We start from the raw sequence: 15488 nt of genomic DNA on the forward strand, positions 1-15488 counted from the left end.
GTAAGGTGTCATTTGATTAAAGAGATTACTTTTTCAAAATTTCTTATTTTTAGCTTACTATTTTACTTATCATCAACTACTAATCTTACCTTCAAAGTTAGTAGTAAAAATCTAATATAATCGTTATTGATAGCGTATACTTTGATATCCCATCATCAATAAATATTTTAATCCTAAGTAAATTAAAATAAAAAGTAGTAGTTCATTCGGAACTTCTCGATGTGTGAGACTCGTACATTCTCGTTGTTTATTAATAGAATATCTGCATCCGCGACCTCTTTCTTGTGATGTTTACCTAGATGTTATTAGTTGCATATAGAGCAATATAATGCAATTGTAACCTATATATGTTTATACACGCAAAAAAATTAACAGACATATATACTTGTTACCCACTCCGGCTTCGCACGGGTGTACTTAGTATACTCTAATTATTGCTAAAAACTGCATTAAAATCCGTTGCGAAGTTTAAAAGATTAACCGAACAGACAGCAAAGGCGACTTTGTTTTATACTATTTAAATATATATATTATAGGTAACTTATATAAAATAAGATTATATTTTTTGTTTCGAAAAGACGCTATTAAAAAATAATTACTGTTTTATACAAGTATATTCTGTTCACTAATATGAGAATTAATTAATTAATTTTTTTTAAGTACTGTTTAAAGAAACAAAACAAATCGATATAAATAAAATACCTAGTTAGTAAATCTACGTATTAGTTCTTACTAGTTGAATATAGCAAATCAAAAATTATTTAGTCATGTAGGACATTTTAGCTGTTTAGGAACCTAAAATTTTATGAATTAATATTCTTTCCTTAAAAGACAGATAAACATACGAAGCAGTGTTTTGTAAAATTGTTAAATATCTATGTATCTTATACTAGTAGACCCGACGGATGTTGTCCTGTCTTTACTATGAATATTGAGTTACCGCATTATATATAGTAAACATTAAAGAAAACTACAAATATTTCGCGAAACTTTCTAAAAAAAATTATATGTATTTTTGTCAAAAGCAAATAGTTTAATCGCTGGCCATACATAACCCACACACGTTCATGAGTATGACGAAGTTTGCTTTATAAACATTATTTCGGTTCAAAAATCATATGTCAGTGAAATTATATGTTGACCCCACAAAAGTTGAAATTTCAACTTTAATTACCTATATTTAAGTATATAAAATTCATTATGTAGATTATATTCATAAATGTGATATCGTTAAAAGTGCCTAATAATAATTAATTATAATATTTACTACGTAATTTAATAAATTTCAATTAAGAACACATATGCAAAATGCTGAAAATTGTTATTAATACAGATTTTTTTTAATGGATAGTTATATTAGGTATAGTAGGTAATATCGGTGTACGCTAGTGGTGCATCATGAAATGGTGAATGGATGAGGAAGAAATTAGTAATATTATTATTCTTTTAATAAATTACATTAATTATTTTAATAAACCTTACTGCTAAATTCAAGGTGGCGAAAAACTTTTGTGACATTGGACTGCAAGGAGTGGCATTATTATTATACAGTAGTGATTACTTATATTTGTTCTTCTATAGACGTATATTTTATAGTAGTTAATATGTGTGATAATGTGATAATGAAATTATAAGTATATAAATTCATACTGGAAAATTTGGGATGGCGAAAACCTTTAGCGAGATAAAACTGCATGGAGGAGTGATATTACTATTAAACGTAGTGATTACTTTCTCAGTGATAGTGATGACTATAATGAAGGTGGCTATAGATATTCATTAGAAGATTCTGGGAATTACCGCAAAACGGGTTCCATGCGGTCGAAGAGACGACTTTAAGTTAGTACGCTTTGAGTCAAATAGATCTGAAGATACTTAGCAAGTTTAAATTCTTACTTCTAATTATATTTGCTAGTAGTTAGTTACAGGTTGTGACTACGAAACGGACCTGTATCACACAAATAGAAGTGTCTCTGTCCTATAAATAGATCATTTTTCACTCTACGACTCTATTACTCATGAACAGTGCATCAGAATATAGTACTTGTTGTTTACCGCTCGTCTTATGTAGGTTAGATTCTTGTTACATACTCACTATACCTATCATTATCTATACAAAGATAAAAATGATAAGCTGATAGCTAAACAATTCGTTTCAGCCAATTAGAAAGAAACATATTATTTATAATACGTACACACACGAAATTTAGTCATTTTTTAAAAAACAAAAAGATAAAGTGATAAGTGGTCCAATTATAGATAAAATATTGTCGAATGCTACAAGTCGCCGAGTGTTTAATTCTGTACCGCGGTTACTATATTGCATCAGTGGCGAGGAGACTTACGCGGTCGAACGAGACGACATAACACACAAAACATTCTCTGTTGTGGAACAGAACGAGCACCTACCACACCGTTCCTTTGTTTTGATACTCGTTTCATGCGAATTCTCGGACATGTGAACACGAAATACCGCAACAATGGCTATATCTACAAATTGCTGGAAATATCTCGTCTTAATCTTTAATATTTTGTTCGCAGTGAGTATTACTTTCTATGTTTTCATTGAATATTATAATTATTTTGATAGTTATTCTCAAAACAGTGGCTATTCAACGCCGTTGTCATAACAACTCTTTGTAAATAAAATATAAAGTGTATATTTTTCTACAACATTAGAAGTTTATGACCTTTAACTTTTAACACTAGCTTTGACTTTATGAGTCAGATTTCTTAGTTAGATGATTTCTATTGAGTGCATTGAACGTTCAAGTATAAAGAATTAAATTCTGTTGGCCACACATCAGAATTCGATGGCGCTAGCAGTTCTAAGCATACAGAATAGGAAATACATAGAGTTGACATTTTCTTACTGAGAAAATAGTAAAAGTTGAGCGCGTTTTCATCTGGTCGGGTAATATAGTCAATGCTTTTCTATTAAAGTTTCCGTATTTTCTCGACAGATGTCGGCTGTTGTCCTGTTTGGAGTCAGCGGCTTTCTATTGTATCGGCTTTTCGTATACCGTCACTTCCTAGGAGTGAATGTGGAATACCCAGTTATACTGCTACTCATGATGGCTATAATCACATGTTCTATTGCTTGGATAGGCTGGAGGACGGCAAAGTCGCTGCATCAGATCCATATTATAATAGTAAGTATCGCTACATATAACTTTCTAGTAATATTCGAAATTTATTCATATTCACGAGATATCAATTATTATTACACTACACTGCTCGTAAAGCGCCATCTAGTCGCAAACTAAGCAGCCCTATGGGTTCTAAATATATTTCTATATAAATTTGTATAAATAGAATATAATATACAGAGATCAATCAATATTAATAAATATATCTGTAAGTGCATACATACTCGCGAACAAGTAAATATATGTATTGGCCACCCAATACAAAACATGTAAATACAAGTATTTACTTGTGTTTACAGTACCTTACTATCGGTATGTAATATTATGTTATCTGTGCTATCGGATAGTGACGAATTCAATTTCCACAAATTTATTCTTTACTATTGAATACTGTAAATGTATGATTTTTATGCAATTTTTTGAGAGCAATTCTCATAAATACTAATAATTAATTAGTAACTACCATATTATTTATACTATATGTATGATTTCGTAGAAATATTGTGTGCCGGTGTAATATCTGACTAATTCTGAATGATCAAATCGATTAATAGATTACAATTAATCTTTTTCTGCATGTCAGTGCATCCATTTAAAGCCGGGGCGGTTATCGATTTAATACTATTTTATGAGGAAATATCAGCCTTGTATGTTATTGCTTACCGTTACCATCAGTGACTATGAGAATGAGTAAGACGACGTCCGTTCGGCTCTGATGATTTTAATATCATTTTATATCTATGTACATTCATTATTATGTTTCCTAGAATCTATTGTTATCTATTTATTTCTATATAAAAAAATAGTAATTAGTTTTTGTCGTTCTAATCATATGATTAAATAGAGTACAGTACGTATGCTAAGCTTCAAATTAGTCGATCAGCAATCACAGTATTGAGGGTGACTAAATGATAATTTGATTTTATTTAATCTGTGTAATGGTATAAACTAGGGTTTCCAAGACCAAATTTAAAAAACCACGATTGCAAGTTCAAAAAACCAGGATTATCCTATTTAAAAACAGACAGTTTAAAAAACGCAGTAATAGTGTTGTATACGTAATAAAAGTCAAGTAATTCATATAATCAGGTTTTTAATAAAACGTGTTTGATAAAATTATATTGTTGAAAATCAATAATTAAGAGGCGCGCATATTTTAAAAACCCAGGACGCTGCCAAATAACTATTCAGGACTTCCCAGGACACTTCAAAAACTAGGACATGTCCAGGGAAAACAGGACGGTTGGGAACTCTATTATAACCATATAACTGATTGAACATATTTTAAATTTATGATATTGTACTCCTCAGTATGATTGTTGATTCTTTTATTATTCAACAGTCTTATATATATATATGAACAACAAAACAGTAGATAAATAATATTATAACTGATATGATTAATTTATTATCTATTAAAGCGATTTGCTAAACCACTAGTCCATCAATACAGAGTAAAACCAAATTTATATAACTAAATCATTACTAAGCAATACAAAATGTTATACAACTATATAATAGTTTGTACTATTATCTTATCTGTGATAATAGTAATAAAAATAATAATAATAATATCATATATAATATAATAATCTCAAGACAATTCACACAGCGCCATCTAGACCCAAGTTAAGCTAGCTAAAGCTTGTGTTATGGGTACTAGACAACTGATACAAATACATAGATATTTATTTTTTCGTAAATACATACATAATGTACATAGAAAAATCCCAGACCGACACAAACAATCATACTCATGAATACAAATATTGTGCCGTGCGAGGAATCGAACCCGCGACCATTGGACGTAAAGCGGTGTGCTAAACCACTAAACCACCGAGGTAGTTACGAGGTCGACCTGGTTTTTTAAAAATGTAGTAATAGATTAATTTTATATATTCGATTTTGCAAAAAGTAGTCGGCGTGGGTACCCAGTCTCATCCATTTGAGCTGCTAAGCAGCATTGCTTTGGTATCTGTTTTTCGGTGGAAGGATGAGATTAGGCAATGAAGATAGGATAGAGAGACGACATTTTGGTGCTCCGGAATGGCAACGCATGAGTGGTAAAGAAGGCGTCAAACGATAACGTGATATCTGAAGTATTCTTTTATAATATACGATAGTTATCGCCTACCATCAGCTGGACTGTAGCTTGTTTGTCATTACAATTACATAAAAAGTACAATTATTTTTGGTAATATAATAACATCTTAATCAGTAATTTTTATACCGATTGTTCAAATTAAAATTATAATTACCTGGTTATTCTCACGTATAGCAATTATACATAATTTATACTTTATAGCAATTAATATTACATAACAAAAACACAGTCTTTTTTAGCCATAATAAAAAGTCAATATGTACAAAATAATGGGAACTAACGGACAAGATTCATTGTTATCAATGTATCCTACTAGTATTGAGTTTAGAGAAGAAACCCTGAAATCCTTCTTGGTTAATTCCTGCTAAATAAATAAGCCACAGTTGACATACCGAAATGCATCATCATTATCGTATCATCCTCAACTGATACTCGGCTACGGATTTCGGAATACCTACCTGATAATGAAAATAAGACAAGTAATCCATTCCATAGGGGGGAAGGGTAAGGGAAAGGAAGGGCCACTAGTAATACCCATTGTTAGCAATGTATCATGTTAGGTCGACCTCCACGCGGCTCCTCCTGGAAACCATCGTGATAAATTTCTATGTGAATTTGTCACGATGGGCTGCCGCGAACTGTTAGCGCCACCATTTCATTATGAAGCACAAAAAAAAATAATTCCATCTTCATTCATGCATTAAATATAACGAGCACAGCTAGCACTAGAACACTATATTTTTGTTTCCCTCGATAAACTCCACATATTGATTTTATTTTTAAAGCATAAGGGACGATCTTGCTGCTCACCAGATGGTAAATGAGCAACCGCAACGTCATGGGAATTGCAAGTGCGTTCCCGGCCTTTTAAGAAGGGATAAGCTCTTTTCTTGAAGGTTTCAATATCATATCGGTTCTAAAATACCATCACTGGAAAGTGATTCCAATTTGTGGTTGTGCATAGAATTTTTTTTTGGAAAAACGCTCCGTTATTCATCCAGATAATCAGGATGGTAATTTTTCTGGCGGGTAGCTCACAGCCTTTCTTCCAATGTCCGCTGGTTTGATTCCTCGTACTATGCAAATATTTATATTAATTAGTACCAATTTGTGTGTAAAAAAAATGTATTTTAGTATTTTTATCACTTGTTCAGTGTACATAGTATAAGCTCTGCTTAGCTTGGGACTGGATGGTGCTGTGTGAATTATTCAAAATTATTATTTCTATAGTCCTAATTTCTTGAAATCTCCGTTTTCAGACTGGCCTCCTCGTAGTCCTCGTGGTGATAATAGAGTTCTCCTGCTTCGTGTGGGCTATGGTGGTCTGGGATAACATGGAAATCGACATAAAGAGCACCATGACGAACTACTTCGCGGAGTCCATTGCAACAGAGGATCCCAACTCTGCTGCTACGATTAGATGGGACAATTTACATGTTAAGGTACATTTTAATTTATACTTCCGAAGTTATATTTTTTATTATTGGTGGCACTAATAGCTTCTACTAGGTTTTTCTATAAACAAATCAAGTTGCCATGTGACACCGACGATATCTTTAATAAGTTGCTATTCCATAGGATAGACGGCCTTGGTGGTTTAGCTGTTTAGCACACTGCCTTACTTCTAATGGTCGCGGGTTCGGAACCGAACCATCAGAAGTTTGTATTCATGAGTATGATTGTTTGTATCAGTCTGAGTGTTTTCTATGTATTATACATACAGTATTTATAAAAAATATATATTAGTATCAGTTATCTAGTACACATAACACAAGCTTTAGCTAATTTAACTTGGGTCCAAAAGTGTATGTGTGTGTGAATTGTCCTAATATTATCATTATTAGGATAAGATGTCTTGTCTCTTATCCTTTAATTTCACCTCCAAATCTGCACCCTACAATCGAAACACAGCTTTCAAAGCAACCTGCTAGGTGGCTGAAATAGATGTTCATAGCTGAAATGGTACCCCAAGCAGACGACTTTCCAGTCTACCTCTGGTAAATGAAATAGTGCTTATTCACTCTCCTGTCATCATAAACTACAACTTGTAAGAGAAGGGGAATGCTGACGCTGAGAGAGGTCAACTCCTTTAAATCTTTTTGCTGTTTAACAGCAAATAACGGTTTCACTATTTAAAAAAAGAATATTACAAATCTGACTGTTATATATTTTGTAATTTTCAGTTTGAATGCTGCGGGGTGCATGGTCCAAGTGACTACACAGCGTTAGGTCGTGTGCCACTCTCGTGCTGTGGCCAGGGGCCATTAGACGAGATCCACAAACCATACGCATCTGACTGTTCAACGCTGTACCAGAGAGGTTGCGGGAAGCCGGTGCACGACTACGCAAAAGAACAGTTGGTACTTGTAGCGATGACGGCGCTGTGTGCGTCCATATTGCAGGTTAGTAAAAAAAGTGGTTTATGACTGGACATCTGCACATGAAAACTGTTGAAATTATTACGTACAGAAAGTCTTCATCTTTACATAGAATAAATTTATACAATCTTGAAGAGACAAAAATTGCCTGTCATTTTTTAATGGATGACAATGGAATAGTAGGCCTATCTGCGCTAAAGGTTTCCGCTGGCGGGGCACCAGATAAGATGAGCATGAGGTCAGGTCAGTTTTTTTTGGGAATGAGAGTGGAATGGTACACCCGCCTGCGCTAACGGTTTACGCTGGAGGGGCACTAGTGGAGGATGATAAGATGAGCGTGAGGTCAGGCCAGTTAGCCCATCGTGACAAATTCACCAGTAATTTATCACGATAGTTTCCAGGGGGAACCGCGTGGAGGTCAACCTGACATGGTTAGGTTAGGTGAGTTCGTCCATCGTGACAAATGTCACTGCCTGTCGTTGCCTTGTCTGGAAAAAGGCAGGAGCAATTACTCCTGCTTCATAATTAGGATAAAATTTTCACAACACCAACAAATTATTATGTTAAATATTATTAAATATATAGGCTAAATAAACCTCAGAAAAACACAGCCCCCACCCATATGTGGAATATGTAGATATGTGAATGCAATAAGCTATACGAATATTATAAAGAAAAAAAATATTTGCTTGTTTGTTGGGAATGTTGGGATTGAATAGGTTCGGAAACTATTGTACCCATTTGAAAAATAGTTTCACAATTAGATTTCTACATTATGCCTGATGACGTTATGGATGTATGAAAAATTAACATAACCCAACCTGTTAAAAATACAAAAAAAAAATATATCGCGTATGCTAAACTATTGTCGATAGAGCAAAGTGTACATACATCCTTTGCTCTATCGATAGGATCACTTTGCTATAGTTTTATAGAGGAAATTAATACCGAAGGTGTATATGTATTAAAATTTATAATGTTCGAAATGTTTGTTAAATACGCCGTTGTATGAATATTATTAATACGCCAGCTACAATTTTATTCATTAAATTTATTAATAAAATATGGTTTCTATAGATGCTCCATTTTATTTTTATTGATGTCGTTTGATTATAATTATTGTCAATAGATGGATAATTACAACTGTACACGCATACATATAGTCGCAGGGACCACTAGTATGAAATATTCATAAAATAAAGACGAGACTTACAATTCTACCCTGTATTATACGTTTCATATTTTTTTCATGTTCGTTTCATGTTTCCTACCAGAAACTTTTTACCACGAATCACCTTCCAGTAATAATATTTTCGAACCGATACGATATTGATAATTTCAAGAAAAGAACTTATTCCTTCTTAAAAAGCCGGCAACTCACTTGCAATTCCTCTGGTGCTGCGGGTGCTCATGGGCGGCAGTAATGATTTAAAATTATCTGAGCTGCAAGCTGTTTTGACCTCTATGCTAAATAAAAAAAAAACACAGCGTAGCGAGTCCGCTAGAGAGACGCGTCGACATTCCAATACTCGACTGATTAGACGTTCCACATCAAAATTACTTTACTTTTAAAGTTTTTTTAACAAGACTTCGAGTAAACAATACACCTTTATAAAATACTATTAAATCAGTTGAGCGGTTTTAGAGATTACCGTGAACGAACGTGACACGGCATTCTTTAATGTCACAGGCACACCGTTTGTGACGTTATACTTTAAATTCGCAATTTTTTTATAACCCAGAACATTTACACTGCTCGATCTGTTCTCAACTTAAGCTCTGATTAGTACATAACAGCGCAGTTGTTTAGTATGTATTATACAATAATATGTACTAAACAAGTGATAGAAGTACTTAAATACATTTTTATGTATATATAAAAAATACCCAGATTGCTCTGTTAAATAAAAAAAATGACACAGTACACAGACAACTACACAAAATCTATCTCGGTAAGAATAGGCCGGTTGTAGAATTGATGTTCTCGTTGGTCTAGGGGTTTAATACATCGCTCTACTTCGATGGCTGCGAGTTCGATTCCTCTCACAATACAAACATTAACATTATTGATTATACTCACTCTTACCGAGATAGATTTTGTATAGTTGTCTGTGTACTTCTATCTCATTTTTTTTATTTAACAGAGCAACACACATGTAGCTAAGCAGCTGGTTTTGTAAAGTGTATTCTGAATCTTTGTAAACAACTGTTAGTTTGGAAGGCTATAAAGATATATGACTATGAAATTGTAATGAAGGCAATAGCAACCTTAGATAATGTATATATTGTTGTGTACAAATTATATTAATAACTATTCGCTCCGACTTCTTACGGGTCTACATGTATTATACATATAAACCTTCCTCTTGAATCACCAATAAATAGGTAAAAACTGCATTAAAATCCGTTGCGAAGCTCTAAGCGAACACATTGCTGAGGCATTTTATACTATGTAAAGATGTTTATTTATTTATTTATTTATCCTTTATTGCACTATCTATAATAATGTACAATTGGAGTGGCATTCTCTACCTATTCTCTCTAGAGAGGTAAAAACAGAAAGCGGTTGATGGACAGTAATGGGAAAAGGCATACTATATATACCTAACCTAGGTATATATGTCAAACATGTGTACTTTATTTAACGCCTAATATTTATATGTAATTTATATATTTAATATTAAGGCACTACCGAGTAAATCTGCACTTCCCGAAGGTTGGCTGGTAGAGAATGCCTATAGCGTGTGTGTTCTACTGGTTATACACGAACTGTGTTCTGAAGAATTGTTCGACATGATGCCCACGGCTACCTTTTACCATCGCACCATTTGCCATCGACAGGGAATTCATGCTCGCACGCTGGAAGCTAAATGGTCGCGGATAGTGCGGTTTCAGAGATGTTTTCCCCTGTGTACACTTGAATTGTGGAATGAACTGCTTGCCGAGGTTTTCTCGAGAGATTACCAATCCATGTTTGCCTATCTGATGGTAATCAAGCATACGGCCTATCTGTTGTAAAAGGTAAAGGTAAAGGTGTGAAAGGTAAAGGTTACTGTAATCTATGAACCTTAAGAAGCCTTAATATACTCTGTTTGAAAAACATAGGGCTGTTGTTTCTTGAGAATATATCAGCAGGTAGTTAATTCTACAATAGAATGCAATATAAAATAATTTATTCAAATAAACTTAATTTAAATACTTTTGAATAGTCATACATAATTATCCTTCTTTTAATCTATCGCTCATTCGGAAAGCTATCTCATCACAAGAAGAATGAGCAAGAAATTTTAGTGTTGCTCTATCTAATAATCGTTGTAACTTTATATTCTTAAGTCGAAACGTGTGAATACACAATAAGAATAAGTCAGTCATATTGAATAGAGGAGTCAGTCCTTACAAGCAGCACATGTTCACGAGTATGATATATGAGCCAGCCACCACTGTGCTCGAGCACATTTTAAGGAGCTCACCACGCCGTCTGTCATGTCTGGACATTTTAGTGAGCATGGGTACTTAAAATCATAATAAACATATAGCTCGTAGATGCGTGATCTCATGTAATAAGTTTTTTTTAATGCAAATGAGTTAAATATGTCACGACCATGTAATTATAACCATCGCCTATATCCATGAAATGCACCATCTACATCACAAAATACAATACGTAACTAATTATTACTCCATTGTGAGTTATAGACAAGCATGGCGTTACGTCTGATCCCTTTAGGCCTTATTGACCTCCACATTACAATGTTTTGTTCCCTGAATATTAATTACAGTGACACATAGTTCGAAGGCTACTAGCCATTGGGGATTTAATATGATAATTTTATTATCAAATTAATTAACATTGAATGGCTACATTTATCCAGCTGCGATCATATTTACCAGGCGCCCTGGGGAAAATTATAATTAATAATAATAATCCTAGGCAAGTCACAGAGTGCCATCTAGTTCCAAGCTAAGCAGAGTTTATGTTATGGGTGCTAGATAGCTGAAATAAATACTTAAATACATTTTTATAATTACATACATAATATACATTGGACTCGAATAGTCCAAATAAAACAATTATGCTAATAATAATACAAATGTTTGTATATTGTTGTATAGTTTGTACTGTGCAAGGAATATCTAACATTTATTTTAATAAATATTGTAAAGTTTGTGAAGTTGTATTGGTAATGTCTGGATCAACTGAATCGATTTCGAAAATACTTGTTTGATTTGGTAGATTATCGATTAAGGCTAAGGATTATATAACATCTCACTACGACCTATAAGAGCAGATATACAATGAAAAATGAATGACAAACATGGGAAATGTAATGCAAATGAAGTTACGCGGGTCAACTAATATTTTATATATAGAAAACCCGTACTTTAACAACAAACGCCATGGATGGGTATGTCAGCGATCTAGCAGTCTTCTACAATCCATCTTGAAACTTAAATGAAGTTATAATATTCTGCTGTAGGTTCAAAGTACTCAAGTGAACTATAGCAGTTATATTAATTAGAGCTGTTCCGAACTCATTTGTTAGTACATTCCCTACAATACGGAATGCCAAAGTATACGCATATTACCTCTTAATAAATAGAAGTGAATCATTAATACAGGAGTGTAAATTTTGCTATTCGGTATAACACTAAAATCCCGTGTAGATAGCACTACGTAATATCTATTTATAAATGTTCTTCTCATCACAAGAAATAAATTAACACTCGTTTGAGTACATAATACTGATACAAAATAATAATATATTTCGTACCTATTCAGTCTAAATATACTACTTGATATATAATTTAGTTTAGTTTTCCTGTTAACATTTAACAGGAAACATAAAACAATTAATGTCAAAGAAAATTATATAATTATGTGTCACTCAATTATTTTGAGTAACCTCCTTGTATAAATTTATATTTCATAGTTATAAGTAACTGCGACGAAATTTTAGGTAGGTAGAGTTTATTTACTTGACCTGACAATTATTTAAATGACATACTTAAACAACCTATACATTAAATGTGTGAAAAAAAAAAGATGCAGGATTAATCATTTCTTATCCACCTAAACTAAACTACAGTACACTAACTTTTTTTTAGTTAGCCACAGTTCTATAACGTGGCACGTCTGTTTAAAACAGAACAGCGTAAAAACCGGTGATTACTTTTTATTTCATGAATCATAATTTTGTAGTCATTTGTTTATGGAAGCGTAACATATAAATACATATGCATTTATTTTTTCGCGTTACTGTCCCGAGCTATTCGAGAACTGACCGATTATGACTCTTCAGGAGCTCTACTTCATTCGGTAACATTTTTTTTAATTATCATTTCAGTAAAAGAAGAGCTTTTTTAGCGACAAGATTAGATTTACAATCAGAATTTGGGTTTGTAAAATGATTAAAAAATTGGTTAGATTTAGTGACAATAACATAGGTATAATAAGACAAATAATCGAAACGAAAGAAATGATATTTTTAACAGATTCACGAAAACGTATAAATTGACATTCACGAATCGTAACGTACTGGTATTGTTCTGTTTGATCAACTAATATTTCACTGTTAATATAGAACTTTCTAGTCTGTTTTCGAAAGCTAACAATACTATTCCTACTATAGTCTTCACTGTTCGTTATACAATTATAGAAAGTAAAACCAACGTATACATCACCATATTGAGACCTCTCAAAACAATTTAATAGGCCTTACATCGGCTTTGTTTCATACAAAAGAAGGGGCGTTGGTGGGGTCATAATCAATGGTGATCCGATGCGCACAGGAACTGGGTATGGTCAGTGACCATAAATGTAGATTTATGATATGCTTAATAGTTAGCGAGAGTGGTTTTTATTTGCTGATACCTTTTTTGTCGATAACTGAGATATTGCATAAGGTGAGTAGATAAAAATATTGAAACAGGTTAGAGATTTATTAAGGTGGATTTGCACTAAAAGAATGAGTACGTACAAAACGTGCTGTATAGCTGTTGAAAAGTATTAGACTAATGAAAAAATTGTAACGAATAAAACAAAAGCAAAAATACCTACATATTTTTTCACGAATATAATTGAGAATATTTGTAATGCTCTCTTTTCTCAGAGGCAGACTTTATACAGAACTTTATTATTCTGTATCGCCAATTTCTGTCCTGCAGACTGAGCAACTTATTCTTTATTCTATTCTTCTTCACTTTTACTTTCTTCTTTCTTTTATTCTTGCTCTATGGTAATAATAAGTATAAATTATAAGCAATATATTATAAATAATTAGTATAGAATTATAGAAGAGGTACTTAATGTTGTCCCATTACTATCGCTGACATAAAAAAATTGTTTCTATTGTTACAGAGTTCAGGCATCTTCTGTACGTTCTTTTTAGCACACGCCATTAGAGAAAAACGAAAGATGTCCCTAAGGCATTCAATGTCTATCCGAGAAGGAATTTATGCGGCTGCTGATGACTCTCTCTTGGCCACTCCAACAGCGCCTACAGCTACCTTGCCAAAGTATTAATGGTGATATTATTTAAGATATAAATCATGCCAATGATTTCAATCAAATCTTCAACTCTAATCCAGTGATATTTTTCGTACTAAAACTAAACGTGTCCAGGCCATGTTCTTACCTGTATACAGACACCAGTTTTCTTGAATTATATACGTAATATATTAGGGTTTTATTCGTAAGTCTGATTATATCCTAAATAATAGAAATATGACTGAAATTAATCCAGTGGATTTACATAGATAATATTAACGTCAATATAAGTAAAATCATCAGTGCAAATTTTAAAATTTTGACATACCAAATAAACTAACCGTGAGCTTGTTTTCTGTAATTCCTGTAGAATTATTTCTTTTGCATTAATACGTGAAACTTTTTATTACTACTTATTTTATTGTAAGGTTATAATTAGGATAGACTCAAAGTGTGTGTTAAAGTATGCAACTCAAAGCGTGTGTTAAACTATGCAACCCAAAATGTGATGTCACAATATAAAAAATTGCACCAATCGGATGTGAAATAAATGGTGATGCCGATGTTGGGAGTGAAAGATTCAATTTGTCTTCAATAGATATAAAAAAAGTAAAGTTAAGAACAGTGAATTATTAGAAACTTTGAAGAAATACTCGTTACTTAGGCCAACTAAGTGTATGCATATGGTCATGAAAAATAATAAATTTTAATTTACTCAAACATGAGTGATATTACAAATGTTATTTTTGAGATTCGGATTAGCCTGCAACATTTGTGAAGTGTACGTTGATAAGAAAAAAATTTGACAATCTATTATTGTAATTAGCTACTTTCAGAGAAAAAAATATATAGGTACTTTTGTATTAATATAACGATCAATTTAATGCATTGAATGATGATTCTTTAAAACTTGACTTGTTATTTTATTAATAACAGTCACAATACAAATATGTTCGTATAACAAATCGCACAAAACATCTGGTGGAAAGTGATGGCTAAAGTCGTAGGTGTGGATGTCATAAATAACAAAGGGTGCACCGAAGATGTAGGTACAACGCATGCAGTATGCTCTTTTCGTTCTTGAAAAGTAGCCAATGTCTTTTAACAAAACCTCCGCAGGATTCAAGCCTACCCGAGCGGACCCATGAGACATACCTGCAGGATCTTTGATAAAGCATGCATTTACAATACAAACTATTGACAATTATTATTTCTATAGATTTTAGACAGTACTTACCTACCTGTGCAAACTTATACAATTTATAAAGAATACGTTTGCTCATTACATGTAATACTTTTATTGCAATGTTGATATTGACAACATTTGAAGGCTGTATTTTAACGTTTTCTCTTGAATCTTGAAAGTTGGA

The 15488-nt window shown here is 32.8% G+C and overlaps 1 protein-coding gene across 1 annotated transcript; it reads left to right on the forward strand.

Moving 5' to 3' along the window:
• Positions 1-1919: 1919 nt before the first annotated feature.
• On the forward strand, positions 1920-14594 carry LOC131853699 (23 kDa integral membrane protein-like). The gene is made up of 5 exons (XM_059204706.1): positions 1920-2540; positions 2964-3152; positions 6513-6695; positions 7437-7655; positions 13990-14594. Exons 1-5 carry the CDS (start codon positions 2481-2483, stop codon positions 14152-14154), a joined length of 816 nt encoding a protein of 271 aa, XP_059060689.1. The 5' UTR covers positions 1920-2480; the 3' UTR covers positions 14155-14594.
• The last annotated feature ends 894 nt before the right edge of the window (positions 14595-15488 follow it).

This window comes from Achroia grisella, unplaced genomic scaffold, assembly GCF_030625045.1.
Source record: "Achroia grisella isolate CSIRO2021 unplaced genomic scaffold, CSIRO_AGI_Agris_v1 utg905, whole genome shotgun sequence".
In the NCBI taxonomy this organism is placed as follows: Eukaryota; Metazoa; Arthropoda; class Insecta; order Lepidoptera; family Pyralidae; genus Achroia; species Achroia grisella.